Source organism: Penaeus japonicus, unplaced genomic scaffold (genome assembly GCF_977035675.1).
Source record: "Penaeus japonicus unplaced genomic scaffold, GWHDUDI00000001_assembly GWHDUDI00000020, whole genome shotgun sequence".
NCBI lineage: Eukaryota > Metazoa > Arthropoda > Malacostraca > Decapoda > Penaeidae > Penaeus > Penaeus japonicus.
The window spans coordinates 22,833,989-22,850,865 of record NW_028234422.1 but is presented as its reverse complement, the minus strand read 5'-3'; the positions used below and the strand labels follow the sequence as shown (position 1 = coordinate 22,850,865).

The following is a 16,877-nucleotide window of genomic DNA, read 5'->3' as shown; positions in this document are numbered from 1 at the left end:
CTAACTGTGGTTTGAGTGTGTTGCTAGTCTAATCCTTTTTGTTTGATTCATTGTGTTTTCCTACATTGTAATGTTAGTTGAAGGAACTAGTTAGATATATTAGGAATGGATGACTAAATTTAATTTGTTAAATTTCCTGTCTTACTACCATGTCCGTCATATTGCGTAAACCTATATACGTGTGGTTCAATGTTCAAGCACAATAAGGTAAGGTTATACAGTTTGTTGTTCACAAATGCAAAGGTTTACATCACAACATATCTTCTTCCACCAGACAGTTGAGTTGCAATGGCTGTAGAAAACACGATTGACGATGAAGCTGCAAACACCCAAGGACGTAAGGATGTCTCCGGCCTCATCAGTTCTCTTGAATCACTTCAGATAAAAGATTCATCACAGAACAACGTTCCAGAGCTGGAAGAATCATTTTCACAAATAAATCTTGACAGTAGGAAGGACACCAAGAGGAATAGTCTTCATTTACTTGAGGTGAGGTTTTGAAATATAATAGCTAATATCATATACAGCAATCATGCATGTATGTGTGTGTGTGTGGTGTGTGTGTGCATGTGCGTGCGTGTGCATGTGCATGTGTTACATACACATGTATGTGTGTGTGTGTGTTTGTGTGTGTGTGTGTGTGTGTGTGTGTGTGTGTGTGTGTGTGTGTGTGCATGTTATCTTGCTCAGCACACCTATCCCAATATTTTCAGCCATGAGCCAAATAGAGACAACGTTTTTGATAAAGATGTCTCTATAAATGGCAAAAAATTAAATTTATTGCCGAGTACCTGCCCTTAACAGGTAAACTACCTGTTATGGGCAGGTACTGTCTGCCTTTGTATCATGCATTTCATTGTTTTTCTCCTGTGGGTCTGCAGATTCCAAAGGTGTTTCAGAGAGCTGTTTGGAAGTACACTGAGATAGTTTACTGTAATTTAATCAAAGGTTTAGTGAACTAATTAAATGCACAAGGCTTAGATGTATTTGAGCAATGTCATTATAAACTCCTATTGTATGAGCTGTCATACGGGGCTATATCCTATCAGGTTAATATTTATAGCTTAGGTCTTGGGGTTTCTTACAATATTTTCATAGACACGATGTCCATGTAGTAGCTGACGTTGAGGGGTGGAGAGGATGGCTGCTCCCCTCTTAGTGTGAAAACTGCAAAATGTTGGCTGAAATAATGTGTGCATGTTTTATCCCATAGCTATTCATGCATGTGGGTAAAGTTTTTCCATCCTGAAACCATGATTGTCTAGATCTCCTACTAAAAATTGATGTCATATTTATGGAAACAGTACACATACAAGATAGCTCCAAAATGTTTGGCAAAGACTAAAAATACCCACTGGAGGAGCCTCTATCCACACCCTATAGCTTGGTTCCTTGGTTTATTACACCCCCTCCCCCTCCATTTGGAACATCCTGGATTCACAACTAGTCCATATAGCTATAAAGGTTGAGAAGCATTGGTTATTTTTTTTTTTTTTAGTCAGTTTCTAAATATTTTTTGCTACTCAATGAAGTAAAGTTTGTAAACCCATGATTGTCAAAAGAAACAGTATGTGTCCTTGATGAACGAGAGTATTGAATATTACTCTTCAGATCTTGAAAAGAATTGTATTGTACATTTGGTTAACACAGATTTTACCAATTTTTAAAACTGCTCTTTATTAACCCATTCTCGCTGGGGCCATTCCAGCCTTGCATGGTTGCAATGCCGGGGCTCTCGAACACTTAGGCCTAAATCAATTAAATGACTGGCACCATATGGTGCCACCTGGCAAACGGGCCCTTGAATGAGCGGTACCATAGTCTACCACCCGTCCAGAGAGGGTTAAATTCAAGGTGAATTATTTAATGTTATATATTAGTGTTACTTTGGATATGTATTAAGGCATGTGCATTAAACTCCTGCTGTAAATTTTGCTGTTAAATTTTGCAGAATAATGATGGAGAGAATTCAGCTCTCTCCAAGAAAGAGGAAGAGGAGAAAGAAGAAGTGGCCAAAGAAAGTGATGGTCTTTTAGAAGTGAAAGAAACCATAACATTGAAAGAAGTAAGTGACATTGAATTTTGTTATCATTTCTGTTGGGATCATGTGTGTTTCTGAGATAATTTTCCATGTGGTTACATTGATCATTACTCTAATATTTTCAAGTGATGAACAGTTTAAAGTTCAAAAGTACTGGCAGTGCTTCTCAAAATTGTGTATCTATATTTATGTATGTCTTTATTTGTATTTTATCTATATTTATCTCTCTATATATATATCCATATCTATCTATAGATTTTTCTTCAGAAGATCCTATTTTTTTACTTTCATTTTTTTCTGTGTGGATCATTTTCATTTAAGATATTAAAATCTTGTACCTGGTAAAAATGTCACATTTAAATGACTATCATACATTGCTGTAGAATGTTTTGTAGGCATATATAACTTCTTTTCCTATTTCTGCCCCATAGGAAAAAGAAGAGGCAGAAGACAAAGAAACTGGAAAGTCTTGTGCAGAGGATGGAGAGGAAGAGGAAAAAGATGCAGAAGCTGAAAAATCTTGCACAGAAGATGGAGAGGAAGAGGAGAAAGAATCCACTGAAAAGGTGGATCAGAAAAAAAAGTTGTCAGATAAACATAGTGAAGAAAAGGAACCATCTGTCAAACCGAAAGATGGTGCCAAAGAGGATAAGATTGACTCCAGTGCTGTTAAGAAAGTGAGTATCATAATAACTGATCTTAAATTGCTGTTGAATTTGATTTTTTTTTTCAAATATTATTGATGATAATGACATTATATTATCATGATTATCATCACTGTTTTTATTACTGTTATTTTGGCAATTTTTATTATTATTATTTTGATTTTATTTATATGATAATTGTCAGGAGGAAACAGCATCAGAGGCTGAAGATGAGAGTAAAGATGAAGAATCAAGTGATGAGAATTACTCAGAAGTCGTTATTCTTTCTCGGAAAAAGACGAGTGACAAGAAGGGTCCCTGTGTGAGAGGTCCAGGAGTGGTGAGTCCTTTTAGACTGTGCTCAATGCATGGTTTAGGAAACTTTTAGTGATAGTTTGATTTGTAAAGATTATAAGGTTTTGTGTTTATCATGAAAGTGACAATCAGAAGTACTGATTTTGTTTTTCTTATTCTTGAATATATACTGATATGTATTTTGTGTTGATTAGTTAATTTTTTATTTTGTTGTCTTATTCCACTGTTTTATTTCTCAGACTTTTTTTTATATCTTTGCAGCAATCAATGCAAAGCTGTATGATATATACAGGACAACCATTTGGACTAGATAATTATGATGTTTCTGCCAACAGTTACAACTTCCAGGTATGAAATATGCAATATTACATAAAGTACTATAGGTCTTTTATTTAGTAAATAATGACAGTAGTATAAAAGATTAAACATTTTTATCCTCTCAGATGCTATTATTCAGGTTAAGATGATCAGTAACCATTGATAACTAATTCAAATGATGCTCCACAACATAAACCCTTCATGTAATGAATTTCTTCTTCCTCCAGCCAGTGCAACATATCCCCCAGGGATATGTGCCATACAAGTCCCCTCTCTATGCCTCATCTCCAGGTTACACAGATAATTGCCTGCCTGACCAGACTGACACTAGGTATATCATGGACTCACCACCATACCAGCCAAATATGTCTCCTGCCAGCTCAGCTATTGAAACTTTTCTGCCAAGCCCTGTGTCGGTATGGAAGTTTGTATTTTGCGGCAGATATTTTTAAAATTGGATGTTGGGTTTCAAATTTTTTTTTTGAATGTTGGTAATTTGAAACTGTTATGGTCAAAAGTAATCTGATTAGGGACAGGACAATGTATTGGACCATTATATTTAACTATTTTCCTCTCCAAAATTCTTCAGTCTGGTATATGAAATTCATCGGCTTTGACACCAGAACTACGATAACACTCTAATCTAATGCTGATCATTTTATACTTTACAATATTTATATATATATTTTTTTTTTATAATTCATTTTTCTGTGATGTAAATTGAAATGGTTGTCTATCAATATAACCATTTTTCAGAGTGGAGGTTATTATCAGAATGAGTTTGATGTAACTTCTCCAGGCCAAGGTATAAGCCAGGGATATTTTGAATTGCCTGATACACCAAAATCTCAATGGGTGAGTTGCCTAATACCTGTGATCCACATTACCATCTTTTGCTTACTAAATGAGGATTATGAAATATATCATGCATGTACCATTTGAATGTAAAAGATAAGAAATGGACCAGACTTCATTTTTTAATTCTTTTCTTTCCTTCAGGATGAGAGTGAACTCACACAAATGCCAGTGTCCTTTGTAGGACAGACTTCTGAGTTTGGCCAACTTCAAGAGAATCAACACTTCATGTCTGAGCCCAAAAAGGACATGGATCTGATGGGAAGCCTTTTAGAGGTAGTTCGAAGGTTATGTTCTAATGTGTACATTTTGCATTGAGTAGCTGTTGTTGTGTGAAAATATATTTTTTTGTAATTTCATTTTTGTTTTTCCTCATAGAGGAACATGTAAATGTGTCAGTTATTTAAATTACTGCATATATCTCTGATTACTGTGAAAATGCATTGTTCAAAAGAGTCTTAAAATTATTTTCTTTCCTCTTGTCATCAAATTTACATTTACCCAATTACTTGGGAGAGAAAGGACAGATATCACTAATTTTATATAACTGCAACAGATTATCCATAGAGACAGAAACAAACCACAGTCATCACACATTCCAGTGGAGGATTTAGTTGAGATCATCAAGGACCTGCGCTCATGTGAACTTGCAGGCATGCCAAACTTCAGCAATTTTGGGAACAACTTGGAAGAAGTGAGTGAATATCTTTATTGACCGTGATTATAATTTCATGTTGGTACAGGCCGTCCTACTGGTCCAACATTAATCAAGCAGCTCCAATGGTTTGAAAGAGTTTGCATAATTCCTGCTTAGTTAGCTGTGGCCTCATATTATTTATGTTACAAATACTATTATATAAAAGTCTAATAACTAATGACTAACTATGTAAGAAGCTGTATCTGTATCAGTAGTAGAGTACAGTGTTAATTTGTCTTTTACACTTAAGCCCACTAGTTCTAAGGGTCTCAAGTTTGTCTGAGGGTTTAACCTGTACTTTTTTATAGTAGAGTGAAATAAGGTTTAACATAATCAAAAGGTTTTAAACGTAATATTTTAATAAGCCTCATTTGAAGTAATCTTTTACATCGAGTATTGAAGGGGTATTTACATTAGATCTTTAATTCTCTGACTGAAAATGATTTATTTGTTCGATCTCAGATGCTTGAAGTGGCTTCCCATCTTAACAATACAGTGCAAGTCAGTGACAACAGTGTCCCAGTAAGTTTTATGTGTATTGTTATATTTTTGTTCACACCCATACACATGCACACGTACATGCATGCTCTCACATCCACACACACTCTTGTATACACCCTCGGACAAACACTCACACACAGACTAACACACACATGCTTACTCACAGGTTCATAAATATATGTAGACACACAAGCAGACTTTCACAAGTTCACACAAACAGGTTTTCACAAACATGTTATCATGAAACGTTTCACACAAACAAGTTCACACAAACTGGTTTTCGTAAATAGGTTTTCATGAAACATTTCACACAAACAGGTTCACACAAACGGGGTCACACCAACAAACAGGTTCACACAAACGGGGTCACACCAACAAACAGGTTCATATGTAAAGGTGACATCATTGGTCACTGCCTATGTCACAAATCATTGGCAATCTAGCAGCACTGGAGAGATATGACCTTTAAATCTTTGGGGGATAACTTTTTTTTCAGTGTCATATTCTTTAGTTCAGATACTAATGTTGTGCATCTTCCATGTAGAATTGTTAGGAACATTAATATATGTATATGTATATGTATCTATATATATATTTTTTTTTTCTTTTTTTTTTTTTACACGAGTTATAATACCTATATGATGTAAATCATATAATTGAAGATACTACTTATCTTAGCAGCACATGCAGGAGCTAGCCTGAATGGATGCAGTAGTTAAATTAGTGGTCTCCTTGGTTGTGCTAAAGGAGTCCTGAATTGTTGATATTATACATCATTATACATCAGGTTTTGCTCTTTACAGCATTATCAAAATTTGTTTGCATCAAGATCAGCAGAGAAGGAGATCAAGGAACACTTGGATCAGCACAAATTAAAAAGTGCTCGCATGTAAGACTCAGGATTTTATTGTTTTTTCATATTCATACTTAAGATGTATTTGGTTAATGTTTAAGACTTTCTTATACTCTTACATAGCAAGATTGATGTAACAACTCATAAGATTGTTTTCAGAATTGTTTTCTGAAATGTACCCTAATTTTTTCATGTTTCTTGCAGGAGAGTAGCAGTTATTACCAATGAAGATTTAGTACAGAAAGATGTAGAGGGCGACACGTAAGCATTTTGTTTCTTTTTGCAATTATGAACTATCATCCTGACTATAAGAAAATATTGAGTATTTATATATTTTTTTTGAATGATGCTTTACAATCATTTTTTTCCTTTTCTTCTTTTCCAGTCCACCTATGATTGTTGCATGTGCTGATGTCAAAAGCCTATCATACTATGAAAATTTAGTTGCAGTCATAGAACGACAGCAGTACATTAATGTATGTTGTGACCAGCCTGTCAATAAAGTCAGCAAGAGCTGCTCAAATTGCCTGTCAAATAATCACACTTCTTTCTACTCATCACTGGCAATGAAGAACAATAGTGTAAGATCCCCATCAGGTTTTAAGTGATAATACTGATAATTATGTCAGTGTTTGTATGGAAAACTCTTTTGATTATGATTTAATAATTTTCTATTTTCTATTTCATTGTATAGGGAGACACAATACTTAATTGTGTCATCAAATTGAAGTATCCAGAGAAGGTAATTAATTACATCTGTGAGAATTTGATGGATCGCTCTGCTGATATCCTGCGAGTTTTTGACAGTACGAGTGTATCGTATTATGTGAAGCATACAGAAGAATATCCTGTCTTAAAACAGTAAGTAGAGTGTCCTTTTATCTTAAAGGTTGCATCAATAACATTCAAGGTATCAGTATTGGAAGGAAATGATGAATGTAATAGAAATATCATAGTTATGCACCAGTGCTCATTGAAAGAATTTGGAGAATAGCTGCTTTTATAATGATTGTCTACCTTAGTTTGATTATATTAAGCTTTTCTATTGCCAAACTTCACATGTTGAGCATACAGTTATCATTCAGATAATATTTATGTCAATGACATTCATACAATAGTGCCAGTCCTTAAGATACCAATAATATTAGAACTTAATTTTGACCTTGTAATTATCAAAGCTTAACAAGATTGGTTTCAAGATGTAAAAATCATAGATTATTTATATTGACAGTTAACCTTTGAAACTAAATATTACAAGTGTTTGACTTTATAATAATTAGAACTAAAGAAATGCTGGCAAAAAGTTACCAAACTGGTATGAGTAACATAATCATGTATGATAAACAATAACCAAGCATTATAGCATTAAAGCATTATAGATAATTCAGCTATTATTTTTCTAAATTCCTTTTCTTGGCTGCTAACATTATCTTATGCTTTTTCCAATGATCCTTTTAGACACATGCCTGATTTTAGTTTTTTTTTCTAAATTACTTTTCATAACTGCTTGTTGGATTCATACATTTTTCAACATCATCTTTAGCTTTTTCCAATGTCCTTTTTGGACACATGCCTGTTGTACTTTCTTAACCCTTATGATATGGGCCGTATCTTATGATGTTCAGGCATGGCTGGTGATCCTAAGATTTATGTGTTTTCTATTATTTTATACACTTAAGATTTGTTTTATCAGTCAATATAATATGTATTAGCGAAGTGATACTTATTTGCATTTGGTATGATTCCCTAGTTACAGAACTGAAAAAATAAACAGCTTAAGGCCTTATCTGCAGCGTCAAAGTCTTGAAATCATTTCAACCTCATGGGCTCTGTTGGGCGTACGACAGCGAAAGTGTCGTACCGCTCGAACAAAATCAGCCGTCACACTCACAGAGCGACCCGTGCCTCTGTGGCACGCCTTTGAAAAACATTTTTTTTACAGTTATTTGCTTCTTCTTCTGATGGAAAACACTTTTGAGTTCATAAGACATGACAAATACATATCTTGTTTGCTTTAAGTAATTCATGTCGGAATGAGAGTCTGAATATGTTTACATCATGCTACTTTAAGCATGAAAAAAGTTTATTTCTTCAAAAAACTAGTTGTGCAGATTAGCAGTCAGTAAATAGATCTTATTTGAGCAAACATGGAATGCGTTTCATGACACATCAAACAAAGCAAAATTTATTCTAGGCTTATTCACCTAGGTATGCTATACTTTTTCATTATATTTTCATGATATTTTCATTGCAATACACGCATTTTGTACGTGTATTACAAAAGTCATGTTTAAAATGGATAACGCACCACACAAAAATTATTATTATTTGCAAACATTATAGGTTATCACTGTTTATAAATTAAACTCAGATATTTTATTGTTTTATATGAGTTACCGACTTGATTTACTTCAGTTTTCTCTGAAGAGACCACTTGCTGCCCATCAGATCAAAACAAATTTGAACGTATTACTCTAATTGTGACTATATACTTTAATAGCCTTTGATTACCAGTCTGCCCTGAGAATATAAAAATACATCCAATAGACTTTTTGTTGCTGTTTAAATGTTTTTCATGTCAAACACTTAGTAAATTCAGTTTCTTACGAGTTAAAAAGTAAATGTAATCCAAGCCAAAGGATTCAAACAATTATTTATCACCCATTTATCAAAGCTACATATGGTGGTATTTGTTTTACATTTTCACGCATGAACTGGAGTCTCAAAATATGCAGTATACTATACATTATAATCTTACTTCATTGTTACATAAATTTAGTTGTAAACCATCATTAAGATACTCTTTAAATGGTTGAATGAGACAACATAAAATAAAAATCAGGAAATATTTGGCATTTTCGCCATTTGGCGATGGTTTGTGCATGCGTGTTGGCGCCCCTATTGGATAGGTTGGTACGCGTGGGCAGGTGGTGCTCTTTGGCAATAGAACTTGAAATACGGTAGCAAATTATTGCGAGTTTTTGGCAATTATTGCAGATAAGGACACTGCAGATAAGGCCTTTAATAAAAAAAGAAAAAAAAGAAAAAGAAAAATGCAGTATGAAACTAACCAGGCCCAGTGAAAAATGCCTGGGGGATGCAACATTTGCCAATTATAATTTCTTTTTCAATTTATATAAAATAAACCAATAGGAATTAAGATTGACCTCTTTCCATATGAATAGATATTTATGTTACTTACTTAGTGTGTGAAAAGGAATTATATACATTGCCTTGATATCATTCTACCACACATTGCTTTAAAAATCATAGTGACCTTGATACTGAACAAATTTTGTTTATTTTTTTGGCTGTTTATAGGCAGTTCATATATTTAGAACCAGGCATAAAGAAATTTGTAAAATACCCCATAGATAATGAAATGAAGCCATAACATCACACAAAATCTCAGCAAAATACAGATTTTGTGATGTCTTTCCCCTGTTATTTCAGAAACTATTAGCATTATCAATAATAGCATATTAATTGTCCATAGATAATGTAAAAATCAGTAAATCCTGTTAATCCCAAGTAAATATGTAAATTTTAAAAAGCTATACCTATTATTCTATAACAGCCATTTAAAGATCCATTGGGTGCATATATCTTATTTCATCCCTGAAATGAAAGATTTTTGCATATCTTACTTCTTAACCCAGTTGCATCGGATGGCATGATTTGCTGCAAAGGCAGAGTCGGTTATAGATGTGGATGACACCGTGCCAGACAATGTAAACTAGCCATCCTATTGCACAAATATTTATTTAAAACCACGACCAATGGGTTAAGAAAGAGATAATACACCAAAAGAATCATCACAATATTCCAACAGCTACTCTGATTTTTGCTGGAATAATAATATAATTAATAATGCTAATATAATTAATGATAATATTCAATATGATATTTAGTAATCATAAGAAATAATAAAAAATTATTATAATCAGTATAATCAATAGTAATCAATAATAATAAATATAATTTGTACACTCATTGATGTATATCTGTTACTCTGAACAATAGTGGGGAACTAACCTGCCGCCTGTTGCCAGATGTTTAATGATGTATACTAAACCTTAGAATACCAAAACACTTTCATCACAAAAATACTGGGAAAATCACCTTTGATTGACACAATTAGAAGGTCCTACACTTCCACACAACACTTTGTGCATCGTAGGTAATTTTTCAATAGTATAGGAACTCTTTTAGCTCATGCTTGAAAAATAATTTTTTTCCTAGATGTTAGTCTCCCTAATTTTCTCGGTATGAACAAGATTGTCTTTGTTCATTGTATTTTGTCTATTCTAAGTATACTGAGTTTCTGCATTGTTCTCACATATTTTTTTGTCCAAAGTTTCATGCGTTTTCCCATGTGTCTGAAGTTCTGCATTTTCAAGGGAAAAAGGTTTTTGCTAGTCACCGTTGTCAGACAATTATTCAGGACCATCCTGTAAAATTGTAACATTAAAATCATCATATTTATATTAATTCAACTAACCCTGTTTGTTCTGCACAGTTTTTCAGGGATTAAAAAAAGGAATTTGAAATATTTTTCATCCTTATATATTAACCCACTCATGACGGGGGCATTCCAGCCTTGCTGGCGGGGCTCTCAAACGCATAGGCCTAAATCAGCTAAATAAACGAAGCCGTATGACGTCACCCAGCGAACGGGCCTTGAATGCACGGTACTGTGGTGTACCACCCGTCCAGAGAGGGTTAACCTCAGTGTCACAGATGCTGTATATAATGAACTTTAAGGCTCATCCCAACTACCTGCATTTTTATGTGTATGTGTATGGAGGTGTAGAGGTAGGTGAAGGGTATAAGGTGAAGGTAAAAGTTTGTTAACCCATTGCTTATGGGTGTCATGACTTACATGTACCGATTTGGCCTAAAAGATGGGAGTCAATACGTACATTTGCTCACAGATGAAGGGCGCACACAGTCATGAAGTATTATGGCTGTAATGGTGTTAGCTCTAGAGCTACAGGGTTCTAAAGTCAGCCTAAACCCACATTTTATGAGGTATATAGAAAAATATTGTTTGGGCTAATCTGTGCTACCCATAGGGCAGAGAAAACCTTTCCCCCATCCCTCTAATTTTTAGCTGGTGTCATAGACCGCTTGCCCTGACAACCAGTTAGGTCATTAGGGGCCCCATCTGCAATGGGTTAACCTTTCCAGGATGAGCATGTTACATGGTTGAGATCACTTTTGTACTGCATTTCAAATTTTGTTGAAATTACAAGCTATTTATTCCTTCATTTGTGGAATTAGGTCCTCACACTAAATGCTAATTAGTATTACAGTACTACTATACTATAAATAGGCTAATAGATCATACCATATCTAGAAAATAATAGAAAACACACAGAACATCTTATGATGCCCACCCCAGGCAACCCAATGTGGAAGAGTTAAATCATATCAGTTGATTGTTCAAATTAAAACTTTAATACAGAAACATTTTTTGTAATTAACAAAATTGTGTTAATGACAGAGAAAACAAAATTGTTTATCTATTTTTTACTATTTTTAATTATATAATTACTATATTTACAGGATGATTCATGTAGCCCAGGAGATGAGATGTAATCCAAACTTTATGCCATGGACATGTAGCCAATAAATGCAATCATCTGATGTCATGGTGGTAAGCTGAAGTTTCCCGTGAGCCTGTCAGTGCCCTTTGCAACAAATACGGCCTGATTGCTAACCACCAGAATGTCAGTGTGGATACATTTCAAATCTTAAGATCCTCTTTTGACGATCTTGGAGTCAAGTGGTTAATATGAAATGAAATATAATGCATGAGAATTCTAGTATATTGTCACAAGTTTAGATTAGAATTCAAAATACCTTAAACATGAAGAAGCCTCTAGGTCTAAAAGGGAGTAAGCAACTTTTATGCTTATAAGAAATTAAGGCATAAAGTTTATCTTTTGTTATTTGGAAAGTAAAAAAAACAACAGATTTTGTTATTTTCATTTTGAAAAAAAAAAGAAAAAAAGTATGCAATACTTATAGTGTAGTTCTTTCTGAAAACATGTGTAATGGCTTTTTTTTTATCATCTTATCCATAGTAATTCTATTCACGTTTCCACAATGATAGAGAGGCCCAATCTTTCTTGCAGCCTTTACATTCCCAGTAGAATGACTGGTATACCATTTTCTAGAATCATAAAGAGTTAAGCCCACACGCTTTTCCACGTGTCCCTATTTACTGGCCTCTTCCATAGCTGTGGATACACATTTATTTGACAGCACATCTTGCACATTCAGTATTATTAGAATGCATCGTATCTTATGTTATTATGTACATGATAAGAGAACTACTGAATATCCAAGCAACAAAAGCACAAGAAATTAATGTAAAAAAATGGACGTGGTTGGAAACTAATTAGCTGATTTACTTAAGTTTACTTACAGCTAGCCATTTCTGCTGAAATAAGACACCAAAGATATTACATTCCAATATCTTGACCATGCCTGCAAGAGCAGACAAGCTTAAGTGCATAGAAAGTGTGGGAAAGATAATGCCATACATAACCCTGTTTTCAGTGAGACAATGCTTATGACCCTCTAGGCCTAGGTGTCTTGTATTTTTTTTTCTTTCTTTCTTTCTTTCTTAAGGATTTAAATATGTACCTGATTGAACTTGTATGCATTAAGCAGATATTGATAGCAAAATGGTTGAGATACAGTTTAGTGCTTTTCTGGTGACTCAAAGCCCACGCTAAAACTATAAGCTTTAAATATATCATGGTGTGGCTCCTTTTGTCGTTAAGGAAAGCAGCATTTCCAAATGCTTAATCATAATTAACCCAAAAACCATATGATAGTTGTCCTTTGTCCTTCTTTCAGGTATTGTCTATTTGTTTTTGAGCAAGCAATGACTTGCACTTTATTTGCTGTCCTTGCAGGATCATTTTCATAACATTACAACTTATCTTTTCCCATATATTATTTGTCTTGTTTTCATGTTTTATTTTTTATACATTAATTCTACCCTTCTGTATGTATAGGATAGACATTCTAGTGTGATGTTTACCATTACATTTCTGCCTTAAAATGGAAGGACTTCAAATTATAGTTAAAGTGTGATTATACTCCTTAAAGGTAACTTATAAGCTTTTCTGAAAAGAACTTGAAATGATATTACATCCCTGTGTTCTATGTCAATAAGATAAATATACTGCTTATATTAACATAGAAGACTTTATCCCTTTATAAGAAGAATAAATATATAATAAGTTATATTTATGTTTTAACCCAAATCCTCTGGATGGCATAAAATGAAGACATCACCTTCTTGGCCCAAACTCTGGTAGTCATGTAAGGTGACGGCACCTCGATGCTGGGCATCATAAGATAAGATAAGACCCTGGAATGAGTTTAGGCCTACGCGGTAGCCTCCCGGAAATGCATCGTGCGCCAGTTATCAACGACCCGGAGCATTTGGGTTAATATACCATTATGGGTATAATTATGATAACAACTACAAAGGAGAAAGATCTAGAGAATATATGGAATGAACCTGGGTTTTATTTGTGCAGTGTATGGTAATTCCTCATGGGAAAACTCGTAAGCACATAGCTTTTTCTCCGGTATTGTGTTCAATATCAATCAGTGCCATGTGAAGTCATGTGCTGAATTAGTATTATGTACTTTCTATGTGGAATTCTGGTGAACCATTTATGTAATGCATAACTTTACTGTTTAACCATATTGGTAGATCAATATTAGCCACTTGGTAGGCTATTTCATAATAGACTGATATTTGTTGTATAGACTACATACTAGTTCATTATGTGGATGACACTCTAAGTAAAGGAAGTAATGTGGTTTTACAGGTTGACTGAGGTAAGCAATGCCCCAAAATATGATACCACTCACAGCAGATATACTGATAAAGAGGCATTCCACACTTTGAGCACAGTCTTGATCTTCTTATACCATAGTCTTATTAAACCTTGCATTACTTAAGCTAGACTCTTCTCCTCGTATGTTAAGCTACCCTGAAGATGGCTCTCTGTTATCATTCCGAGGAATTAGACCCTGTGTTGTTAATCTGGCCTTAGATCCCAAAGCTCCTTGGCATGCTTAAAATCATGTCACACTAATAACAGAAATAATTTTTGAGGAAAGTATAATCCTCTCATTGCTCCTCTTGCGGCATGAACATCTTGTCACACCTTGCCTATGCCAATTAAACCATGACATGACATACATTACACCTGGACAAATGACCACTTATGCCATGCCATGTACAACATATATGGCATTTTGTTGCTAAGTTAACGGATTAAAATCTGCATGAACAGCATGAATCTGGTTGATCTTAAACATAATACAGAGAGAGAGAGAGAGAGAGAGAGAGAGAGAGAGAGAGAGAGAGAGAGAGAGAGAGAGAGAGAGAGAGAGAGAGAGAGAGAGAGAGAGAGAGAGAGATTCAGAGAGAGAGAGAGAGATTCAGAGAGAGAGAGAGAGAGATTCAGAGAGAGAGAGAGAGATTCAGAGAGAGAGAGAGAGAGAGAGATTCAGAGAGAGAGAGAGAGATTCAGAGAGAGAGAGAGAGAGAGAGAGAGAGAGAGAGAGAGAGAGAGAGAGAGAGAGAGAGAGAGAGAGAGAGAGAGAGAGAGAGAATCTTCTGTGGCCATGCCTTAAACTTCCTAGTCTCTCTTGAAGTCTTTTCCTAAGTTTCCTGGGATCAACTGTATCCAAACTATCCCAATTTGTTAGTCCTCAGTAGGCAGTCAGTGTCATAGATCCTGAGTTCTATACTCAATTACCAGAGTTGACTCATTGACCATACTTGATATAAGCATATTCATTGAATCACTGCTCTGTTGTTCCATTGGACACACTTGAAAGGAGGTGCCAGTTCTCCAACTCTATTATTGGCCTTCAGTATGTTTTTGAAGGCCAAGCATCATTGGCATATTAAATTTTTCAAGTTTGCATTATTGATCATTACTAGCAACAAATAAGAGGTTCCTGGAGCTAGATTCATCAACGCACTTACCATGATAAATATGCTGGTAACTACAGTTATGATGGTAAACAGACCGCATCGGTATTTATGAACACCTTACCATGATAGAATACAATGCTAAATTTACCAGTGGTTGGAGCACTGGTATGTCCACTGGCAACTATCGTGACAACTCTCTCCTCAGGTTTTATCTCAGCAAAATGTTAACATTTAAGGCGACACTTTTGTTTGCATATACACCTATTATGATCAGAATGATGGCAACTGTTATTCATATGAACTTGACAAATATATAAAAAAATAAACAGGAAATAAGCGAGAATCATATTCACGAAGCCTAGGGTAAACTCGCAGAAAGTCATAGGCCTACAATAACATTTAAAATAATCTATGGAATTGACAATTTGACAAATTCAAACATATTTTATTTCTAAGGCATAGTTAAAAAATAGTAAATATATGAATAAATAAAAGTCATTTGATTCAATAATTGGCGATTCATAATGTTAGAGTTCAATAAACGATTGAAGCAGCAACCGCGCCTATCCTAACTCTGGAAAGTGGCCTTATTGAACCTTTGGAAAAATACAATCTCCACAAATAATGAACACACATAATAATAATAATGAAATCAATTTATGTTTACTTTTATATAAACTTTATATAAATTGCACTACTTTTTCTTTATCATACCATATTTATATTGAAGTACAAACTGCACCTCAGTTTGTTTACTTTTGTGTTTGCATTATTTGATATACAATTATTCATAATTCTATTCATTTGAAAGATTTCATTTGCATTTCTTTTTGGAAATGGTCGATACAAATAACTCCATTGCGAGAAGCCATTGTTTCTTATATTTTGACGGCAATCTATAAGAAAGAGGAAAAATGGTATGTTTTTTTTTTTGTTTTTTTTTTTAACCATTACATTATATATGATCTACAAGATCATGCAATAGAATATGCTATCTAGGAAATGAATTTATATAGGAATAATTTTATACAGATGAAATCTTTATCATTTCTTTCTCAAAACAAGAAAATCTCGTAGCTAAATCAGGCTTTGTTTACATGTCACGGGATTGGTCAAAGGAGTCAATCTACCAGAGTTACTATCAAACTACGGTGGTAAAGTCGATTTACGCTTACCAGGCGACTTGCTATAGTTTTGTAAACCCCACTTTACCATGGCTGGTAAACTTGTTGATAACTGACCGCTGGTAAATGCCCTACAATCATATGTTGATGAATCCAGCCCCCTGGACCAGAGTATGAACATCAAGTTCGTGGATTCCAATTCTTAAACAAGTTTATCAAAGGTGTCTGGGATCAACTAAAATCCTTTGATTTGAGTTTATGCCCAAACACCTAACTTAATATTATGGTAGTTTGTTGTTTAAAATTAACCAGTGATTTTTCCTATATATTGCAAAGCTGATCTCAAATAAGAAGTATTTTGACAGGGTGTGGAATTAGAAAGAGTTGGTCTGGTGATGTTTCCAAATGATTGTCAGAGATTCTATGCTGCTTCAACAACTGCTAGTGATGCTAGAATGGCTTTTCTGTCAACATGGACTGAAATCCACTTTATTCTTTGTAGATAATTTAAATGAAGTTTATATTTTATTTACCTCAGAATGATTTGAA

General features: G+C 34.3%; 1 protein-coding gene across 5 annotated transcripts in view; it reads left to right on the top strand.

The window, feature by feature from the left end:
* LOC122250320 (uncharacterized) overlaps positions 1-13,487 on the top strand; it is a 16,471-nt gene extending 2,984 nt beyond the window's left edge. For 2 of the 5 annotated variants that reach the window (XM_043011693.2, XM_086548108.1), the window contains exons 2-16: positions 275-489; positions 1,952-2,065; positions 2,473-2,718; positions 2,891-3,025; positions 3,262-3,348; positions 3,546-3,734; positions 4,075-4,173; positions 4,318-4,449; positions 4,730-4,867; positions 5,333-5,392; positions 6,175-6,260; positions 6,429-6,485; positions 6,610-6,805; positions 6,919-7,085; positions 11,793-13,487. In XM_043011693.2, coding sequence (XP_042867627.2) covers positions 289-489; positions 1,952-2,065; positions 2,473-2,718; positions 2,891-3,025; positions 3,262-3,348; positions 3,546-3,734; positions 4,075-4,173; positions 4,318-4,449; positions 4,730-4,867; positions 5,333-5,392; positions 6,175-6,260; positions 6,429-6,485; positions 6,610-6,805; positions 6,919-7,085; positions 11,793-11,859 — 1,974 coding nt within the window. In that variant the 5' untranslated portion in view covers positions 275-288 and the 3' untranslated portion in view covers positions 11,860-13,487. The remainder of the gene's footprint in view (positions 1-274; positions 490-1,951; positions 2,066-2,472; positions 2,719-2,890; positions 3,026-3,261; positions 3,349-3,545; positions 3,735-4,074; positions 4,174-4,317; positions 4,450-4,729; positions 4,868-5,332; positions 5,393-6,174; positions 6,261-6,428; positions 6,486-6,609; positions 6,806-6,918; positions 7,086-11,792) is intronic. The other 3 variants (XM_043011694.2, XM_086548109.1, XM_086548110.1) reach the window with 2 other exon arrangements.
* The last annotated feature ends 3,390 nt before the right edge of the window (positions 13,488-16,877 follow it).